Source organism: Acomys russatus, chromosome 10 (genome assembly GCF_903995435.1).
Source record: "Acomys russatus chromosome 10, mAcoRus1.1, whole genome shotgun sequence".
In the NCBI taxonomy this organism is placed as follows: domain Eukaryota; kingdom Metazoa; phylum Chordata; class Mammalia; order Rodentia; family Muridae; genus Acomys; species Acomys russatus.
In genome coordinates this window covers 19,750,228-19,772,864 of record NC_067146.1, presented here as the reverse complement: position 1 = coordinate 19,772,864, position 22,637 = coordinate 19,750,228, and the positions used below count along the sequence as shown (strand labels likewise).

Genomic DNA, 22,637 nt, shown 5'->3' with positions numbered 1-22,637 from the left:
AATGTGCATTCATCTTTTCTTGAGTCACTAATGCCGTAGCTGTTTGCTCTACTACACTGTTGACTGCATCAGCTGTCTGTATTTGTGAGGTCATGGCTACCTCTAGAGGGTTTCTGCTTACTAGTGAACTGAGGATTATATGGAGGGGGTGCTGACGGTGTTATTCCGTATGGCCCGTATCTCTCCTGCTCATATTGAGCGTTTGCCTCCTCTAAGTCCTGTTTCTCTTCAGTACTTAATTCTTCCTCTTTACTATGGCTCTCGGACTCTGATTCGCTAGAACTATTGAGATACAAATTAGTGAAATCATCGAGTACCGGGTATAGGTTCTTGCTAATATTCTTTTCTTCCTGTTTTTCTTCCTCCTTTGTTTGAGCTGCTCTTTTATTTTGTTTATCCTTTTTCCTGCTATTCCTCTCCCTTTTCTTGTTTATTCCTTCTGTTTCTGACATGCTATCTTGGTGATTAGCTAACATTCGTTGGCCGTTTTTGATAACGTCCTCGCATCTCCTATCCTCCAGGCAGGCACGCACCAGGCGCCATAATGGTTTCGTCCCTGCCCGTAACTTTCGTTCTTCTGATGCTCTGTCTATGTCTCGGCCCAATTTATCCCAACTAGCAAGGTTTAAAGAGCCAGTGGGTTCAAACCAGGGGGCAACTTGATCTATTTCCTGTAAAAACCCCTGAATTGTTTGTTCCGATACCTTCAGTTTGCGCTGCTTAAGAAGTTCTTGTACCGGTTTAAGGAAGGTCGTTGAATGCTGATTTCCCATTTTGCGCTATTCCCAACAAATGCACTCCTCCCCGTGCCGATGACAATTTAAGCAAAAACAACACCACAAAACAAATGCTGCCCACAACAAGAGTAGCCCTGCAGCCAGAAGGGGGTCTATGCCAAATGGGGGCATGCCCTTAAAGGAAGACTTACCGGTACCGCCGCTCCGCGCGATGAGTTCTGAATCCTCCTGGGGTTCTGCTTGATCCCGAGGGTCCTCGCAGGTGTCTAGTGGTCCGAGCGCTGTTTTCGATTTCTCGGGTTTCGGCACCACTTGTTGCGCCCTCCCGCCGGCAGGAACGACGCAGACACCAGGATTCTTCTCAATCGCGCTTTATTGGGAGCGCCCTTGAAGCTGAAGCGAAAGACCCCGAATGCCCGCGAGCGCATCACTTAAACAGCTCTGTGTATGTGTCGTGTCAATATCTCATAGGTCGTGTCTGGATGCTTCATTAGCGTGCCTCATTAGTATGCCTGTGGCTGAGAGGGCAGCTCCAGAATACTTCATTTGCATACCCCTGTTCGGGAGGGGCAAATTGGGAGAGCTTATGTCCGCGCTTGTGCGGGAGTTATGGTTGCCGCTGTCGCCATTACTGGGTGCGGGCGCGCCTTACATAGAGCCAGTTCCAGGACAGCCAGGCCTACAAAGAGGGAAAAAAAAAAAAAAAAAAACAAAAAAACAAAAAACAAAAAAAAAAAAACAAATAATAAAAGAAAGAAATAAAGGAAGGAAGGAGAAAATGTCTTGGACTGTATAAACAGGCTTAATTTATTAATTTATTATAAATAAAATCTTATAATCTAATACAATCTAACTTATTTGCCTTCTAAACACCGGTGTTTATCCAGCCTTTTCAAATCATCACACCAAATATCATGTTAGGTTGAGTAGTATTAGTGTTTAATTAAATCAACAAGTGCACTGAGTTAAAGACTTTTCAAGTATTGCTGAGTTTAACTGGGAAAAGAGAGCCAGAGCTGGTGTTTCCCCCACTACCAATCCCTCACACCTACCAGGCCTGACTCTTCCTCTTGGGTCACTGCGGCTTCGAGTAGGATTTAAAAAACAAGAACAAAAACTACGCTCAGTGAGAGAACTAGGAGGGTTGGCAGGAGTGGTGCTTTTTGAGTCTATCCTGTGCTAGGCCCAGGGCTAAAGGCAACATGGAAAAGCCGCATCAACCCTTTGGGCTTCTGCACTCTGCTCCAGATGATCTCATTGCTTTCGGTTCCCAGGTAATGTGATGTAGATGAAGGGTACGTTGTCAGAAAATATCTTCAACTTAGTTTATGTTGTTTTTCTCTGATTAAAAATTCATCCTGCCTGGATCTTTCCAATTAATCTCTCTGCTTTTATGGTCTGATATAAGATTTTAAAATACGCTGGGCGATGCTTCTTCCCAGGTGTGGTTACCTTTAAGAGTATAGGCCTTTCCTGTGCTCAATATGAGTTATGATGATCCATAAAGAGAGCAATAAAATCATATGGTTAAAAGAAATCCGTTAAAAACAACCAAAACTTCAAACAGCTTTTCCTTCCCATGTGTGCTTGCCAAATAGGTTAAGCGCCTGCTACCACCATCCCTCATGCTGGGTTTTCCATAGATCTAAGGTAGGCTGGCCTGAGACAAGTCAGGACTGGAGTGGGAAAGCCGCCAAGGACACGCCAGGTGTTTAGAGGCAGCAGTCTTAATTCAGTCGCAATGATGTCAAGAGCTAAGTCAACTTTCAAGAAAGGGTCCAGGGCGCAGCACCCAACACAGAGGAGGTGGAGGGTCTTGCTAAAATCTTGCTTAGGGAAGTAATTGCCAATTTATTTACTCTTATATGGAGGTGAAGTTCAATTTATAAGAAGTATTAAGCCCCCTTTAAAAACTGTGACTATTCTGTGAAATATAAAAAGAAACATAAATAGTATAAACCAAAAGGAAATTAATTCTCACTGAATCATTATAAAAATATATTCTTAGTCAGTAGAGGTGGCACATGCCTGTAATCCCAGAACTGGGAAGGCCAGAGTCAGACCACAAGCTCCAGCCAGAGTGGGCTATACAGGAAGGCCTTGTATCATACCAAATAAATGAGGTATATACAAAAGGAAAGCAGGCCTATTAAGTTAAAATACATCTTCTATGATTCATATTGATAAAACAATCTACTGCTTTGTTATTCATCTGAGGGACTCTGAGCACAAAAGTGTATTTGTACTCCCTCTGCGCCTGGGCAGCTCAGGCCTCCCTAGCCAGGCCTGGTCACTGCTCTCCCTCTGTGCCTGGGCAGCTCAGGCCTCCCTAGCCAGGCCTGGTCACTGCTCTGGTTTGTTTAGTGCTTTGCTGTGGTCAGAGCATCCACTTGGACCAGATCCCATGACACTCAACCTCCTGTTTTCACTATGTTTATACCCATGCCTTGAACAGACTATGCAGTAGATGGGGTGGGTGGGACTTTGATTTAAAAAAAAAAAAACCAGCACATTATTAAAAAGCAGCTGAATTTGAATGAAAAGCAATGCTTATATTGTTATGAATCATACTGAGACAGATTATTAAAATTATAGATGAAGTTTTCTCTCTCTCTCTCTCTCTCTCTCTCTCTCTCTCTCTCTCTCTCTCTCTCTCTCTAGCTGACTTGTTCTTTTCAAATGCCAAAATTAAGGAGTTTATTCAAATCACTTAGAAGCTCAACAAAATGGCTTTTGGGGTTTTTTAAAAAATAAGACTTTTCTGAACACTGAAATTACACCATATTTATGAGACTATTGTGCTCTTGATTTATACTTGATTAATGGTCTTTCTCCCATAGGCAGAGAAACCCACAGACTAGGAGACAGAACTAACTTTCATGTTTAGAGCACACGGGCAGCTCCTTGGAGGCCTGGTTCTCAGAGCTGGAGTGCAATAGTTGCATGGTTCATGGGTTCCTGTGCCCATGTTGCCTCATGTGGCTCCATGTTCCTGGTATAACGCTCAGCACACGAGAGCAGAAGCAATGGATACAAAACAAGGAAGAACCCCTGGAATACCTCTCCCCTTCATTAGTTTGACTCTGGAAATGATGAGAACCTAGGCTAAGTTGGAAACAAACAGTCAGATTAGATTTCAGAAAAAAACAGTGCGACAGCTATATAAAAGGAGAGAGCCAGGCATGACGAGAGCGGTGCCTTTTTGCTGACTTGGGTACCATACCTTCGGGCACTGCACGCTGTTGTCCCTTCTCTCACTATGCTATTCGGTGTCACTGAATGCCAAGTGATGCTAGGGTGCCTTCACTTTGCTGATTTCAGGAGGATTTACTATAGTTCCATTTGTTCCCGTTTTGTTGGGCTGTTGTAAGGAATAGGTAAAACACTTGTAGACACAGCTTTGAAAACCACTTTGGTGGTTCTTGAGTACTTGTCCACTGCAAATACTAATGTTAGATGGAATTGTACAGTGGCTGCTGGGTGGGTACGCACCATCAAGGCTGCTTTTCTTTTTCTTATACTAAGAGTGTTTGCTATGAAATGACTGCCAAGGGAAAGTTTATACTCAATGGCGTGAAGTCATTCTGGATTTGAGAACAGGTTTGAACAGACGTGGTGTTTCCTTCCTTTACGTTCTGACAGTTTCCCCTGTTGAGGTGCCTTGGGAAGGAATGTCAGGCCGTTGTGTGGATATTTTGAAGTGTGTGCTTTGTTTCATGCTGACGCCCACAGTCTTTGCTCTACCCTCCTACTCCTGTGTCAACTAATGGCAGTTTAATGGCCTTCCCCATTCAGAACGTTTCCTGGTTTCCTGCTGGCTCCCTTCTGCACTGTCCCATGGAGCTATTATCACCATTTACATAGTTAATTGAGATGTCATATATCTCATGAGAATGTTGTCAATGCACAGGAGAGACGTTCTCCCTGCCCCAACCCCCCTCCCCCTCACACACACACCTTCTGCACTTTTATCCTTTCAAATGCTGAGAAAAATACTGTAAGGGAAACAGCTGGTCCATGGAGGCTCCCCGACATCTGACAAATTGGAAATCAAGCTGATGGCACAAATCAGTGGCACCTGGGTGCTGGGTGGATAGCCACTGCCTGCTGAAACAGTACATAGGAGCAGGAGGGAAAGTATGTTAATCACAAGCAGTTTTAAAATCGACATGTGGTTCACAGTTGCCTTTGTCATTCTTTCTGTCTAACAGAGGAAGACGCACTCTGTCGTATCAAGAAGATCTTCACTCGTCCCCATTTAGAATTAAGTCCAGAGTTTAATCCGAAGATCAGAGAGTATTACTGTGAGGTGCCATTTGATGTGCTCACAGTGAGGATCGGAGCGGAGACCTCCAAGTGTCAGTGCAGGGTGCACCTGCAAGAGCCGGCAGGGCCAAGGTATGGGGCTGTGTGCAGGGCTGATTTGATTGTTCACTGGGAAGCCAATGATAGTGGTTCAGAAATGGCCCCTCTGAAGAGCATGGTGGTGTGGAGTCCTTTGTCTTTCAGGCTTCACATGCTTGGAAAGCACACAAAGGTTCTAGACCAATCTATGCCCAATTGGGTGTTAATTTGTAACAATACTGTAATAAGAGAGGATCTTGATATATAAAATGTGAGGGGGAGCCATCCAGAACTGTTTCTGTTTTTTATTCTTCTCTCATATGTTGCACCCCGACCACCGTTTCCCTTGTCTCCACTCCCCCAAGCACCCGCTGCCAGATCCATTTCTCTTCCTTCAAAAAGAGTAGGCTTAATAGGAATATCAATCAAACACAGAATAAAAATTTACAATAGGACTAGGCACAAACCCTCATATAAAGCTGCATGAGACAGCCCAGAAGGAGGAAAAGGGTCCTAAGTGCAGGCAGAAGAATCATAGACACCACAACTCCTCCTGCTTACAGTCCCACAAGAACACGAACCTACACAACCATAACCTATATGCAGAAGTCTACGCAGAGCACCTAGCTCTCTCCCATACAGTCTCTGTGATGGTTGTTTCAGTCTCTGTGAGTCCTGCTTAGCTGACTCTGTGGGTCGTGAAAAACTCCATTTTTTGTCATCTTCTTGTTCTCAAATTGTTGGGGCTGATGCTTATAAACAGTGACCGCTTTTAACCTGAACCAACTTCTCCAGTCTGACCAACTGGAGGTGAGCATTTGTGAGCATGGTAATGCTGACTTTCCTCATCTTGCAGGGCTTGTTTGTTTATTTTTTTATTGTTATTTTCTATAGATATCTGTAAAAAGACCTCAACTCTTTTGTTTAAAAATGTGAACAGGAATAGAACTTCATTACATATAATGTCCCCGGAGAGGAAGACCCTTGCATGCTGTACGGAAAGAAGTGTGCTTGGCACTAATGACAGTCTTGTTTAGTGTAAAGCATAGAGGATTTGGGCTCAGGGTATCCCCATTAGAAGAATTCTTGCCTCACATGGATGAAGCCTTCAGTCCAATACTTATTTGGAGGTCAGCCTGGGATACATAGAACATCTGTCAAAAGAAGGAAAGAAATGAAGAAGGAGGAAAAGAAAAAAAAGAATAAAAATAAAAGATGATAAAGCAAAAGAAATGAAAAGAGGATTCATGTCACTCCAATCTAGGTCTTACCCTGGCTCTGCCATGTAACTTGTGGCAATTTGATACCAATTTTTTTTAACAGTCTCTATATTTATTGAAAGGGCAATCATGGTTGTGAAAATAGTTATTGTATTAGAAGTAAAGCCTGACCCTGACAGGTGATTAATAAATATTAGTTTCTAAAAATAATAAAAATAAAAATAAATATTAGTTTCTTTCCCTCTTGTTAAGAAATGGCATGATGAGCCTAGCAGTGGTGGCACATACCTTTAATACCAGCACTTGGGAGGCAGAGGCACAGATCTCTGTGAGTTCGATGCTAGCCTGGACTACAAAGCAAGTCCAGGACAGCCACGGGTAAGCAGAGAAACCCTCTCTTAAAATCAAAACCAAAACAACAAAAGAAAGAAAGAAAAAAAGAATAGAAAAAGGACCTGACTTATCCTGACCCCTAGCTTTACAAAGAACTAGAAAAGGGAGATTAAAATATTTTTTAGTTTCATATTTCTTATGCAGATCTTATATGTTTTAGCCAAGTAAGCATCATCACCATCATCATTAATAACTATTTATTATTAATAACTAATATTAACGTATTATTTAATAATATTAATTATTAATTTTAAATACTATTACTGACAATGATGATACAAATACTGATGTCTAAATTTGTCTGGGCTGAATAATTGTCTCCACTCATATTAATTCTCTTCCATCTCTTGTTCTCTGTATCCTCCCACTATCTGCCCACAGTTTTGCCAACTATCCTCTGGGATTAGGAATAAACAGAATCTCCATGCTGGTGGTGGATGAATCTCCAGCAGAGGGTGACGGCCTGACCACATATAAACTCACCATCTATAGAGAAGACCGCCCGAGCCTGCCCTTCTTTGAGGACTTCACTGCATGTGGCTTTGTACAAGTGAGTGGATTTTGCATTTGCACTTGTGTTGACTTGGAGAATGTTTACTTAATTCAGGTGAGAACTGCCAAGTCACAGTGTCCTGCTTCTCAGCTGTGGTCTCTGCAGCCCAGTCTGATGGCAGGTCTCTGCTGCCCAGTCTGATGGCAGGTCTCTGCAGCCTCTCCTTCTGGGCTTCCTTCTCAGTGTGGTAGCCACACTGTGCTCACTAAGCTTAGGGATTTATCATGGTTTACTATTGAGAATTGTCAAACAGCAAGCAGCTATGGATTTGGCTTTGCATTGCCCATTTAAATTTTCTTGTTTTTCTTGGATTTGTCCCTGGGTCTGCTTTTGAAATTTTAAATTGTATCCAGTGGAATTTATTGTAAAAAAAAAATATTAGAGTAAAACTTAAGGAACGTTTTTATAGCAGGGATACTGAATAAATGGAATGATATTTGCCTGGCATAGATGTGTTTCACATTTACGCCTCAGACCTTAATCACTTCTCAAGGCTGTGGCTTCTGCTTTGAGAAATACATTTTGTTTTGCAGCCTTATTGGTTTGAGAAGAGGGTGACTATTGCCCCCTGCCTTTGTCTTCTTGTCAACTTTCTTTTCCTTTTCCTGAAAGCTCTATAGTACATATATAACATTCTACATTTTCCCACATTGTGCACACACCCTCAGTGCAGATAATAAATACCAGGAAGTAGGAGTTTGGAATCTGATCATGTATCTCACAATCCACTCAGAAAGTATAGTCGCAAGTATACTCACGCAACGTCAAAGTGGTGCGCTTGCTGCCAGGAGCTGTGCAGTGGATAGGATTAAGCAGGGATTTGACCCACTGGGTCTTAGTGGATGGTAAAAATCCGTGGTTGTTGATAGTGCCTGGACAGCGTAGCCCTGCCCTTCCCTCATCACCCTTCCTACCCATCTATCACCAGGAGCTTACTGCCATTTCATATGCTTATCCATTTCTTACATTTTTATTTTCTAAGGAAATACAAATCTCAAACTTATGAATTCTCAGAAAATCAGAAGTAATTTTACACTGTATTGCAAAGCGAAGAAATGTAAGGTTATGTACTAGGGAAACCATTTGTGTAGGTAAAAGGGGAAACAGGCGATTTTTTACTAGCCCACGTCGGCTTTAGTGCACAAAGTACTGTTCTTTTTAGTCTCTCTCCCCTCCTCACTACCTGTGCTTATGGTAAAAACTGTATTTTATTACTTTTAATTAATTTATTTAAATTGTATTTCATACAACATATTTTGATCATGTTTTCCTCTTGTAATATTTTCTTTATTAACCGCAGTTTGTTCCATTAAAAAGAAACCAGATATATGTAGCTTGTGCACTATGTCTCATTGATATGACATTTAAAAGCAATGAAAACTAACTTACGGTGATAGAGACCACAACAGTGGTTATCAGGAAGATATCAGTGCCCCTACCATGAGGGGTTCTCTTGAGGAAATATTCTATATCTTATTCTGAGTGATTGCTGCTCATATGAACAAGTGGTATACAGACATATAAAAACTGTGCACTTAAAGCTTATATAATTTACCATATACTATCTATTTTATATAAAAATGTGTATGAAATAATTGGACAGGGTTGCATACAAATTTGGGTTCAGTAAGATAAGAAAAACATTAGAAGGAAAGTTCATATTGTTACCATCCAAGACATGCCTCACTTATTAAATACTGTATTGAGCGGAAACAATTTCTAAAAATTAATTTATTCACTTTACATCCCAGTCATAGCCCCTCCCTCCTCTGCTCCCAGTCCTACACTCTCTCTCCCTCTTTCCCACTTCCCCTTCCCCTAGTCCTCAAAAAAGAGCAGCTCCCTTACCCACCCTCCACAGCTCAGCTCATCAAGTTGCATTAGGCTTGAGTTTGTCCTCTTCCCCTGTGGCCTGGCAAGGCAGTTCTGTCAGGGGGATGTGATAAAAAAGCAGGCAACAGAGTCCACTCAGACATTCCCTGATCCTCTTACTAGTGGACTCACATGGAGCCTGAGCTGCCCATCAGCTACATCTGTGTAGAGGACCTCGGTCCAGTCCATGTGTGGCCCTTGGTTGGTGCTTTGGACTCAAACAGGCCCCTCTGGACTCTGGTTAGTTGACCCTGTTGGACTTCTTGTGAAGCTCTTGTCACCTCTTGATTCTTTTATCTTTCCCCCGACTTTTCCACTAGACTCCTTATCCTTTGCTCAATGTTTGGCTGTGAGTCTCAACTTCTGTTTCTAACCACTGCTGGGTGGAGCCTCTCAGAGGAAAACTCTGCTAGGCTCCCGTCTGTCTGCAAGCATAGCAGAGAACTGTTAATAGTGTCAGGGGTTGGCCCTCTTCTATGAGGTGGGTCTTGGGTTGGGCCAGGCATTGGTTGGACAGTCCCTTAATCTCTTCTATCTGCTCTATCTTTATCCCTGAACACCTTGTAGCCAGCATAAGCTTTGGATAAAAGTTTTTGTGGGTGGTTTGCTATTCCCCGCCCTCTACTAAGCATCTTGTCCAGTTAGAGGATGTCCCCTTTAGTCTCCATGGTCCCTGCTACTAGGAGTCTTGGCTTTAGTCCCCCTCATATCTTCCCAGAGGCCTATGATCAGAAACACATTAATTATAATGCAATCACCTTAGATAACTGATTGTACTTCTTACTGTAACATGAAAAAATGTAGAAAATTCTTGTGGGATGAATCTCCCAGACAATTGCAGGAAAGTATTTAGTCATTTATGAATCCCTTTCAGGAGTTCCTAGTTGAAAGTTTATGTGTGGTCCTTCAGTAAGTACTGTGTTTTATAATATGGAAAATGTTTAATAACATTTTTTTAGCCTTTCATGAATGGGCAGAAAAGTGTGGCATGAACAGTGTAGCTTACTTTCAATGCTTAGCTAGGTGTAAGCTGCCATGCGAACACCAGAAGTTCAGGGCCACTTCGCCCCTTCTGGCCTCCACCTCAGATCCTATCCAGAAGTGCCTCTATGTCAGTGAATTTTCTCGCAGCTGTTACAGAAATTGTGATGAAAGCAACTTAGAGGAGAAAGAGCTCAGTGTGGCTCACAGTCTGCGGGTACACCAGCATGGCCAGGAAGGCATGGAGGCAGGAGCATGGTGCAGTTGCTTCTATTTCCTTTAGAGTCAGGATCAGAGGTGAATAATGGTGCTCATGCCAACTTCTCCTTTTATTCAACCCAGGACTCTAGCTGTGGCATGGCGCTACCCACGTTTAAACTGGCCCTTCTCGTCTCAGTTAAGCCTCTTTGGAAAACCCCTCATAAGTAATCCTTGGGGTCTACTTTGCAAATAAATCCAAGTAATCCATCAAAACTGACTATTGCTGCTTAGTGTCATAACAGGCTTTAGGTGTTAGCACTGGTAACATAACAAAGGCTCTAATGCAAAGAATGCAGAGGGCGTGAATTCTACTACTGAACCACCCACAGTTGAGTGGAGAGCGGGGACTGACTTTCACACGAACTCTGGTGCCCCATATTTGACCACATCCCCTTGATGGGGAGGCCTGGTGGCACTGAGAGTAAGGATAACAGGCTACGAAGAAGAGATTTTATATGCCATGATCATATAGAGGGAAAGGAGGTCCCCCTCAGTCACAGACATAGGGGAGAGGAATAGGGTAAAAGTAGGAGGGAGGGAGGAATGGGAAGAAACAAGGGATGAGATAACAATTGAGATGTAATATGAATAAATTAATTTTTAAAAGTTAAAAAAATAACATGGAGGGATCAAGTTTCCAACCACCGGTTCTTAGGCACTTGAGAATTTCTGAATTAAACAGATAGCAAAGCAGATACATATTACAAAACTTAAGAAAAAGTTTTGATCTTCCAAACTTTTTCCCCTTTCCTTCTATTTCATCGTTAAGATTAAAGTCCATGGCACACTATTTGCAAATTATCAGATATGATATTTTATATGAATCCCCCAAACCTACCCATGCAAGCCTAAAAGGAATGACGTTAAACATTAATACACTTTATCTCTAGTAAAAAGGGAAAATTTCAACGTCTCCTTACATTTTAAATTAGATTTTGGTTTAATGGACTCCATGTTCACTTTTAAATTAGCATCTTAGTCCAGTTGTGTTGCTATTAACAAAATGCCTGTAGTTGGGTAATTTATAAAGAATAAAAGTTTATTTCTCACAGTTCTGGAGTCTGAGAAGCTCAAGATTAGATCTTTGGAATTTATTTATTCATTCATTCATTCATTCATTCATTCATTCATTCACTTTACACCCTAATCATAGCTCCTTGCTCCTCTCCTGGTTTCCCCCTCTCCCCTCCCCTCCCCCTCTCCTATTCCTCAGAAAAAGGAGCCCCCACCCACCCACCTACCTTAGTTCATCATGTCTCATTGGAACTGAGCATGCCCTCTTCCCCCTGTGGCCTGGTGAGGCCACCAGAAGGGAGTGATCAAAGAGCAAGCAACAGAGTCCATGTCAGAGACAGCCCCCCAAGCCCCTTACAAGGGGACCAACATGAAGCCTGAGCTGCCCATCTGCCACAAATGTGTGAGGGCCCTAGTTCTAGTCCACGCATGGTCCTTGGTTGGTGCTTCAGTCTCCACAAGCCCCTCTAGGCCCTGGTTAGTTGGCTCTGTTGGTCTTCTTGAGGAGCTCCTGTCACCTCCAGGTCCTTCTATCCTTCCCCTCAGTTTTGTCTCTGCATCTGTTTGGAGCCTCTGCTAGGAGGAGCCTGTCAGAGGACAGCTATGCTAGAATCCTGTCTGGGAACATAGCAGAATATCATTAATGTTTTCAGGAATTGACTTTCTTCCATGAGGTGGGTCTCAGGTTGGGCCAGGAATTGGCTGGACATTCCCTCAATCTCTGGACTATGTTTATCCTTGTGCCTCTTATTGGCAGGGTAATTTTTGGATTGAAGTTTTTGTGGATGGGTTGATGTTCCTCTGTCTCCACTAGGAGTCCTGTCTGGCATCCTCTTTGGTCTCCATGACCCCTGCTACTAGAAATCTCAGCAGGAGTCACCCATATCCTTCCAGAAGTCTACCATGTCACAAGTCTACAGCTTGTCTCAGAGATGCCTCTGCCCATAATTTCTCTTCTCTCTGCAGGCCCTCTGTCCTGCTGCTCCCCTTCTCCCCAGGTCTGATCTCTACCCTCATATCTTTCTGTGTTCCCTCTCCTACCTTGTTCTCTCTCTCAATCACTCCTGCTCTCAAGACCTTCTGGATAATTCTGTGGTTCAACAGGCAAAAAAGACACATGCTGTGTTTCATGTGGGGAGGAGCCAAGGAGCAAAGGCCTCAGCTGGATTCCTCTGGTCTGTTCAAGAGATCCTAATTCATCACAGGGGGCCCAGGCCTTTTATGAAAACTGAGGAACTGCCTTAATGACTTACTCATATCCTAATAGGTCCCACCTCATAACACTGCTACAGTGTGGGGGGAGGGGTGTTCATTCCATAGCAAACACAGAAAGCAACCCACTTTCAAATAACCAAAGTAATACAATTCAATTTGGATGTTATCAAGGCCCCTCATTTCTCTTCTTCCTTCTGAGAATTGGCTATTTACTGTTTCAAGGAAGAGAAAACAACTTTATAAAGCATAACAGTCAATGAAAATCCAAGTACTAAGGTATTTTGGTAAATGATAAGATTTTACATTATAAACCAGTTTGTATCTTTTAGGTATCCAAGCATTACTATATACTTGGCCATAATCAACTATTTGAAATTATTTAATAGCTTTATTTCAAGTATGATTATGACAATTGAAAATTGTATATAGTTGCCCAAAAGGGGTTTTAGCCATTGAAGTAAGAAAGAAGTTTTTTTAGTAATTGATATAAATAATTAGGTTGGGGCCACCTATCTCAACCCCAGCATCACTGATATTTGGTCCTGGATAATAAAAGAAAATCTATCTGAACATTATCATAGACCTATCTTGAAAGTGGTAACCATATATGTCCCCACACATTGCCAATATCTCCTGGGGGCACAGAATCAACATGAATGGAAAGCCACCTACTTAAAGCAGTTACATTCTTCCTTGTGTAATACTGTATTAAATGAGAGTGAATGGCATACAGGTATTCCTTAAATGTTGTATGCTGGTGACTTATTCTTATATTTCATCATTCTTACATTTTAATTCCTTCTAGTTCTGCTTACTAGCCATCCATCTTTTCTGCATAATGTAAACTACAATCACAAGTGTGCATTCAATTACAGAAAACCTGTTCTTCGTGAACCTTAAAGCCATCATGTGACTAGTGCACTTAGACCGTTACTGCATTTAGATTTATCTGTAAGTTTGTAAAGCTTTGCTGATAAGAAGAAAGGTTTAGAAAGTAATAAATAAACTGTTACTGTGGCTGGAAAAATGTCATGTTTAGGAAATAATAAAATATATTTATGTTCTAAGGAAATTGGAATACATATGGAGAAATATTTCTTTTACTACCTCTTTCCAAATCAAAGTTTTTACTTGGGTAACAATAGCTCCACAAAAAATTGATTTGGGTAGTTGATCTATAGTCTAGTGTACATTTTGCCGGCCCTCAAAGTATTGTGTCAGGAAAGAGCCATAAATAAGGTCTACAGGAAGGTCATGCAGCAGCATGTGGAGGAACGAATTCTGTAGTTCTAGCAAATACATCCAGGTACATGGAGGGGAATATACTGGGAGAAGAGAAAATAGTAGTTTTAAAGCTATTTACCATTTAGGTATATATTTCATTAACTGGCAAATGCTACTTTATAACAATAAAAATTAGCCACTTAAATGTTGTTACTAAGTTCTATGCAAATGATTCTAATTCAACATGAAGAAATACTTTGTAATTCTCTCATTTATTTTTTTTCACCCTCCCAACACCACAGAGAAATACAGTCAAGTGACTCACACAGATGTTCATCTAATGTCTTAGCAAAAATTTATAATAAGAGAATAGAGATGTATTTATCATTAGTCATTCATGAAACACTGGCTAGTTTGCTGAGTGATCACATCATTAGTTACCTACCTCAGTTTACCAGTTTCCCTACTATGGCATCTGTGCTGCTGTGCCCAGTGCTCTCAACCAGTGATGAGTTCAAAGCACCTGCTCTGCTCTGTGCTTTTCTCACACACTGTGTGCTGGAAGGAAGTCAGCACATGCGAAGAGGCAGCAGTGGAGGTGTGAGTGCAGCCTCTGTAGAACCTTCATTATGTGTGAAGCCTTACCTCAAGCACTTCACCATCCTGTCTTATTCCTTGTAACCCTGAACGTGAGTAAGTTCCTTAAAAAACAAAAACAAAAACAAACAAACAAAAACTCCTTCCTTTCCTCCTTATAGAAAAATTTGCTGAGAAGCCATGACTTTAAAAGTATTTAGAAACCTGGTCCACGATTTCCATATAATCTGTGGCAAAAGTTGGGTTTGCTGCAAATTCTCCTCAGTTTACAGTGGGCCTCCATCCTGGTAAATCCTGCATGCATTGAAACCTCCTCGAATGCATGGTAGTTTGGAAGTCTAAATCTACTTGTTGAAGATTCAATTAGAGGCTAGTAATATGGCTTCGCAGCAAAGCACTTGACTGCGTGGTGGCAGGAGAGAGCCAACTGACTCCTGAAAATTGTCCTATGCCCCCCGCATGCATACTGTGGCATGTGCCCTCTGCCCTTCCCACCGCCGAAGTCAATAAGTATAACAATTTTTAAAAATTAATTTAGCACACTAAGTGTCACGTATCATAAGTTATTATAGTCCACTTCAGGAGGCTCACACATTCAAATACTGTCATGAGCCCCGAAAAGTATTGTGTGTCTTAGTCTTTGAGCCTAATAAAGAATGAGTCCTCTTCATCACTTCACTGTGAAGCATCTGTAGTGACTGAACCCATTTCATTATTAATGAGCCAGGTTGTATTAAGGACTTTTGACTTAAACACTCAATCTTGCTGGGTTTGCACACTTACATCTGTAGACTGAATGATCTTTGATGAACTTTCTTCAAAATCCCACATGGTACCAAGGGAAGCCCAGGCAGGATCCTTTCCATACGCCAATGTGTCACCTGGCATTTTGAGTGGAGAACTTCTTGACAGCCAGGGGACATTTATATACACCCAAGTCATGGCCTTCTTTGTGTGAAGTTCAATTTTTAAAAAGATTTATTTATTGTTTATACAGTTCTACCCACATGTGCACCTGCCCACCACAAGAAGGCACTGGATCCCATTACAGACAGTTGTGAGCCACCATGTGGTTGCTGGGAATTGAACTCAGGACCTTTGGAAGAGCAGATGGTGCTCTTAACTTCTGAGCCATCTCTCCAGCCCTCATTTTTTTCAAAAGCATGCAATGATGAGAGATTGTTTAATTCACAATCTGTTTAACATTTAAAATAAATGGCCATTCTGTGTTGCTGAGAGAGTGTTATTATATATTCATCCAATTCATAACTTATGGTCAGACAAATTAGTACTTAAATAAAATCTTTTGCTTGCCACATCTGTTCTGTTTGTCTTTCTGAGCCATATCTGCTTCCATAAGTAGAAATAAACTTTTCCCCCTGATTGTGCCATAGAGGCAATGCCATGTGGAAGAAAACTTCCAGTGTGTTGTGTGAGACCCTTCCCGGGGGCACACAACACACACATCTCCCATCCCAGATAGGGATCCCACAACAGATCAAAGGACTGATGGTGCCAAAGTCCAACATGGTGAACCAAAGAGTTTCTTTTGGGGTTACTAACAGGAGTGTGTGAGGGATTACCTGCAGGGCCAGGAATGACTCAAAAGCAGGTGCAGCGCCAAGATGCTCATCCTAACAAGGGTGACATCTTAGAAAGCTGCAACCTGGGAGCTTTCTGCACAACTTGCAGGCAGCTACGCAGGTCCCCAAAAAATCTCCTCTAGGGCACCTCAGAGTTCCCTCCTACAGCAGTGTCCTTCAAGAATGTCTGGACTTTCTGCTTTCCAGGGAGACATTTGGTTTCCCTCCTGAACCTCAGAAGCGTCCGCCTCCCTCCTGGAGGGGATGTGTCAATCAGAAAAGAACCTTCTGCGCATGACAGCTTCATCGAGAACGAAGCTTCCTATTTTATTTCCTCGTGTTGCTTAAAGAGTTTTCTTTGGCAGTCTGAGAACTCACACTCTGATTTCTAAGCTGGACAGGGAAATAGAAAAGGCATGAGATACTCTGTTGTTGTTGTTTGTGTCTTTTAAAACATTCTGAAACAACTCGATTTCAAATATGATATTTGGATCTTCTAAAGATACCATAGCTAAAAGAGAAGTGTATGAAGCCGTTCTCTTTAATAGCTTTGAAGCCCAGCCCCCTCGTTGTTCCAGCTTTAATGGCTCAGAAGGGTCCCCAACAGTTTGTCTTCTGTTTTCCGCATCCTTCCCTATTTCTCAAGTCTGAAGGAACGCAGCCAAAGGTTTTCTCCAGGAAAGAGACCAAACCAACAGTAGGACACGACTTACTGGAAAAAGACGTGGTAAGCCACATGGTTTGGCTCCCTGAAGGACAAGAGAAAGCAATGGATGCCCCCTGGACCAGTGGTCCTCCACTGTCAGGAGCACACAAGGCATGCCCCTGAGTCCCTGATGAAAGCCTTCAACCTCCAACGCAAGAAGTTGCACCCGTAGCCATTGTAGGATGTTATTTCTGAATCATGAAAAGTCTCAGATATATTTCTTTGTCCTAGAAATTCCGTTTCTAAAGCAGAACAGTGACAAATATAGCAAGGATAATATAATTTCCTATGCAAATATGTATTATTAACATTCAATTTATTGAATGCCTACTTTTTTCAGTAAGTGTACTATTTACACGTGGTTGTTCCATTTCTGCCTCCACTATAAAAATAGTGTCTATGTACAACACAGTATTTGGGAATCATGTGCGGCCCTTCAAAGGTGTTATATTTTCAAAGCAAAATGCTACTAAGAATAATACTTGCTGGAGAGACAACCATTTGTAAGGAGCTGGGCAGCCATTGCTTCCTCTCATAGACTCTCACAGTGCTTATGAGCTGTAGGTGATGGTGTTCTGAACACACACAGCAATGCATCATCTATCTTTAGGGTCATTTATATTGTCAATGGTGGAGCTATGGATGAGCTTTCTTTCAGCAGACTACAATAATTCTTTTTTTTTTTTTTTTTTTTTTTTTAAGAAAGGTTGGCCTGTGTTTCAATTAGATAATGCTGAGAAAATATCCACATGCACTCAGCTGTGACATTTCCTTCCATGGGTGTGTGTTGATGGATCAAGTATAGAGAATGGAGTCTATTTTGCAGGTGGCTTCACTAATCATGGGATTGTAGGCTAATTTGGCTTATGTTCTGAGAAGACAAAACCAGGGTACTTTTTGCTGAAAATTTCACTTCCTTGCTTTGTTTTTCCTCCCTCCATCCTTCCCTCTCTCTCCCTTTTCTTTCTTTCTTTTTTCCTTCCTTCCTTTCTCTCTTTTTTAAAAACAGGGTCTTACTATGTGGCTCTGGCACTTAGCATACAAACTAGGACAGCCTTGAACTCAAGATCTGCCTATTTCTGGCTGGTGAGTGCTGAGATTAAAAGTGTGGCTGCCACGCCCAGGGGTAATCATTTTTTAAAGTGCTACTAGTGTGTCTCTACTTCTTGTTCATTCTCACTCGTTTTTTTTTTTTGTTTTGTTTTGTTTTTTTAGGTAGCACTAATAGTAGAACGTTGCTCCTGCCATCACTCTGCAATGCCAAAGCATTTTGTTTACTTGTTCTTACCCAGTAGCCTGTCAGGACTTTGTTCTCTAGAAATACAGAAATGATAATTTGGCATTTGAGTAATTTATTAATCTGGAGAAGTAATAGTACACACAGGATTCTTGAGCTGAAACTGGTTTTTTAAATTAAGTTTCTGGTGAAATTAAAAGATCTGAGTTTCAGAGGTGTTGAAGCTTCAGGGACAAAGGAATTCTGTCAAGTAAAATAATAATATATCTTAATTATTGTGAACTGAGCTACCACTCAACTCTTGTGGGAGAGCTTGGACACAGTCCTTACCTATATGTGCTGATGGAAGTATTCACCTGAGAGTAATGTTTTAAGGAAGACCTGAGTTAGTGCTTGTAGTTCTTGGAGCAGTGCCTCAGCAGAGAAAAAGCTCAGATACTTAAATACAATTTAAAAAAATAGGCAAAAATAAGTCTTTAGCTTGGTAGAAGGGCAAAGTTTTAAATCTTTCTTTTCCTATTGATATCTAACAAACATGGGGGGATTTCAATTTGCTTATACTCAAGTTTATATGTAAAAAGATGTAACTCAGTTGGTAGAGATCTTGGTTAGTCTGTGCAAAGGCCTGGGTTCAGTGCCTAGCACCATGCATAAAAACGACATGTGAGGGTGCATGCCTATAAGCCCAGTGCTAGGGCGATGGAGCAGGAGAACCAGAAGTTCTAGGCCAGCCTGGGCTAGCTGAAACACCATCAGGGAGGAGAGAGAGCCAGCAGTGGCGTGAGGCTGGTAAAGTACTTGGCAGGCAAGCATGGAGGGCTCGGTTTAACGAGAGGCGTTTCTTCACTCAACTCTGAAACCAGCTTCGCAGACATCATCTGGTAGAGTTTACTGTGGTGAGACCCTGTTCTCAGTACCATTCCATAAACAAGCAGCCCAAGATAGCCACACTACGTGTATATTGTTAGTTACAAGGTACAGCCGTCATGAAATTTGATTTTTTTGTATGTTTCCTCATTTTAAGGTGTTATTGTGCAAGCACCTAAATTAATTCATACCTAATAATAAGTGAGGGAACGTGTCTTTGTCTATACTTTCATATCATAATCTCAGCCTGGAGTATGTAGTCCTCCCCTACTTTTTAAAAATCAAAAATTTTTCCACAAGATTTTGGGAGTATTTCCCAAACATGAATACATCTTCATTGACTGGGTGAGTATAGACCTTAAAGGTATCTATCCTGCTTAGAATTTAAGCCTTACTTAATACTTATTATGTGCTGGATGCTATTTTAACTGCTTAAAAGTTTGCTAACTCAAATTTCAAAACAGAACACTGGGTATGTGACTTCATACTTTTTTCCACAGATAGAGAAAGATAAACTCAGAGAACTTGCGAGTGTCACCTAGCACTTAATGACAAAGTCGACTTTGAACTAGGAATCTGTTTCTAGAGCCACTTCAGAACCATTTTCCTGGCTACAATATGTCATCTTAAAACAAAACCTGTAAAACACACATGCCCTCAGCCAAAGAGTTGTTTTTCTATACAAGAAAGTTTTAATTTTTAAATTACATTTTGCTTGTGTGTATGTGTGTGTGTGTGTGTGCATGCATGTACATGTGTGTGTGTGTGTGACAACTTTGTGGAGTCATTTTATTCCATCCACATATTAGTCCTGGGTATTGGATCAAGCTCACACTTAGTAACGAAGCCAGTGGTTCTCAGCCTTTGTGCTGTGACCCTTTGGGGGTCAAATGACCCTTTCACAGGGCTCACATATCAGTCCCGGGTATTGGATCAAGCTCACATTTAATAACGAAGCCAGTGGTTCTCAGCCTTTGTGCTGTGACCCTTTGGGGGTCAAATGACCCTTTCACAGGGGTCACATATCAGATATCCTGCATGTCATATATTTATATTATGGGAATATCAAAATTACAGTCATGAAGCAGTGGCAAAACTATGCGTGGGAGTCAGCACAACGCGAGGAACCGTGTGAAAGGGTCTCAGCATCGGGAAGTTTGAAAACCACTTCTCCAAGCCATCTTGCTGGCCTTCTAAAAGAAAAATTTAAATCAAGTAGGCTATAACACACAGAACATGAATTCTTAACACCATGGAAAGATCATGAAGCAGGGATTGAGGGAGGCTGAGAACGGTAATCAGTGCACATAGAAGATGGCCTGGAGGGGCTGAAAGCATTAGCTGGAAGAAGTGAGTCAAGGAGCTTGGCCCTAGATATAGGACAAACCAGGGTTCTGAAGTCATAGTTTGGCTGAGTTTGGTTTTCCAGTGTCTCACTGGGCTTCTTCCTTAGGGGATCGTTGATAAGCAACTCTGCCTTGTGTATAAAGAAGCCTCCGTAGTTTATTGTCTCCCCACTGTGCCCGTGGTCTTTGTTCATCTGTGCCAGAGAAGGATGAAAATTCACTTGTAACTGTTTGTGCCTCCTGGTAGTTTGTAGTTGTGTCTTAAAGGAAAAAGCAACCGAAGCCAGACATGTCCCTGGGCTGGCTGGGCCAGCTCCACATCCTCCACGAAGTGCCTAGCACAGAAATACTCATGCTAATTTGACAAGATGGTGACATAGTACAAACTGGATAACTGATTCTCTTAACTAAAGAGTTCCTGCATTTTAATTTTAAACAATTTAACAGATTCTTATATTTATATAATGATTTCCAGTCACTTTTACCTTACCCCCATTCCCTTCTCTCATCCTCTCTCCCTCTGGAACCCCTGTTCTCAACAAGTCCTCTCCTGATTTTATGTATTATTTTTGTGTGTGATTCACTTGAGTTTAATTGGAATTTCTTGCCCAGGTGGGAGGCCATTTACTGGGGCAAGAACAACTTATCAGTGGCTATGCTATTGACCTGCTGAATAAAAGGATATCCCCTCTCCCAACAAGTGACAATTGTCAACAGTCCTTCTGGGAGCAGTGCAAACTCATGGACCCTTCCCACATCTGTAATGAGCTGTTGGTGGGCCCAATTTTGTGTAGTACGCTTTATGCCTATGATAGCCGTAGCTACAGTGAGAGTTCATCAAGGCAACAGCTGTGCCATGTCCAGAAGAACTCTTTTTGCTCTACATTTCCTCCACCTTTGGCTCAGAGTTTCTGAATCCTATTCAGCGATGTTACCTGAGCCTTGGAGCAGGTAACGTCACTATCCCATTTAGGGCTGAGTCCTCTACTGTCATTTATTCTTTAAACTTTGGCAGGTATTGGGTTCTGTGTTAATCACTGCCCTCTGATGGAGACTGAGGGGACCACTAACCCATGAAGATAAATATGAGCACTGAGAAGACCATTTGACAACATGACCATTTAGCAAAATAATAGCAGTATATTCCAGACTGGGGCCTCTGATCTCCTTACCCATGAGGCTCTTTGACCAAGCTCACAGAAAAAGACACAACTTCCTTTCCATGGAGCAAGTCTCAAATCCAATTAGCAAATGGCTGGTACCCGCTGTAGCCATCCACTCATGGCACATCCGAGCTAGCGGGCAAAGTGCTGGTTACCCCAATGTCCCTATGTGTTAAGAATTAGTGAGGAAATTTTGATATCACAAAACATAGAAACTATAAAATTTTTATCAGAGGATCTACCTCAGTAAACTGCAAATCCTTAGTAGGCAATCAATTAATAAATGATTGCAGGCCATGGAATCAATATATAAGATATAATTACTGCACTAATTCCTGGTGCTGTGGATGGCTTTCATTTTTGTTAGGAGCTAAGTAAATACATTTCCCTTGTCAAAACTGGCAACAAATGAAAAACAAATGATTCAAGCAAAGCCCCTAAAATAGCCTTCCCTGCCTGGGACTCTGGCACCGTCTTTCTGTGCTAAGGACATCTGCAATCACAAAGACTCCTTGGCCTGGCTTGCTGCCCTCATTGCCAACTGGCCACATGAACAGCCTTTCACCCCCTCTCTTAGCCAGAGCACAAATATCAGATGAATTTCCTTTGAACTTTGCTCCCTCTTGGCTCATAACACAATCTAACTGCCCAGAAGAAACAGGTTGAGGGAGCCACAGAATCCCTTATTAATCATCTTCTTTCTCCTTTTCTTTTTTGAGAACCAAATGTGAAAAGAATTTTTGCATTTCTCTAAGGTATTTGATATGCTTATGATTAAAGAAGCTGTCCTACTTCTTAAAGATTCAATTAGATTCTTCTACTGCAATGTGGAAAACGTTATCTAAACGGGACACTAAAGTGTTTTGTACAACAATAGTAGTATTGCTGAGCATGAGATGGCCTTTTCTATGTGATGCTACATGAAGCAGCTTATTTCTTCAGAGCCCTTGACATGTAACTAGATCAGCCAATCCATATATAAATAATCCAGTACTCAATCTAATAAAATGATCCATGTTTCGTGCTAGGAGGAAGCATTCTAGAATGTTATATTCTTTTTAACACCATTATCCAGTTGGAACATTTTAAACCATAATGATAATAATTTCCAGCTGTCTCAAATCCTAAAAGCAAAGTGCCACCCCCCACCAAATATATTTTGTTACTGAAACATGTGCAAACAATTGTGACTATCTAAACCATACTCGTGTTGGTTTTCAAACTCTCTCCAAACTGGAGGGGAAAAATGCCTCTAATGAGTATGTTGATAAATACATCTGACTTCAAAAGCTGCATTTTCAGACCCACAGAGTAAAGATTTTGC

The 22,637-nt window shown here is 41.6% G+C and overlaps 1 protein-coding gene across 1 annotated transcript in view; it reads left to right on the top strand.

Annotated features, from left to right (window-relative positions):
- The window catches only part of Cped1 (cadherin like and PC-esterase domain containing 1), a 279,328-nt gene that overhangs the window by 160,538 nt on the left and 96,153 nt on the right, over positions 1 to 22,637 (top strand). The window contains exons 14-15 of the mRNA XM_051151876.1: positions 4,949 to 5,135; positions 7,076 to 7,244. Coding sequence (XP_051007833.1) covers positions 4,949 to 5,135; positions 7,076 to 7,244 — 356 coding nt within the window. The remainder of the gene's footprint in view (positions 1 to 4,948; positions 5,136 to 7,075; positions 7,245 to 22,637) is intronic.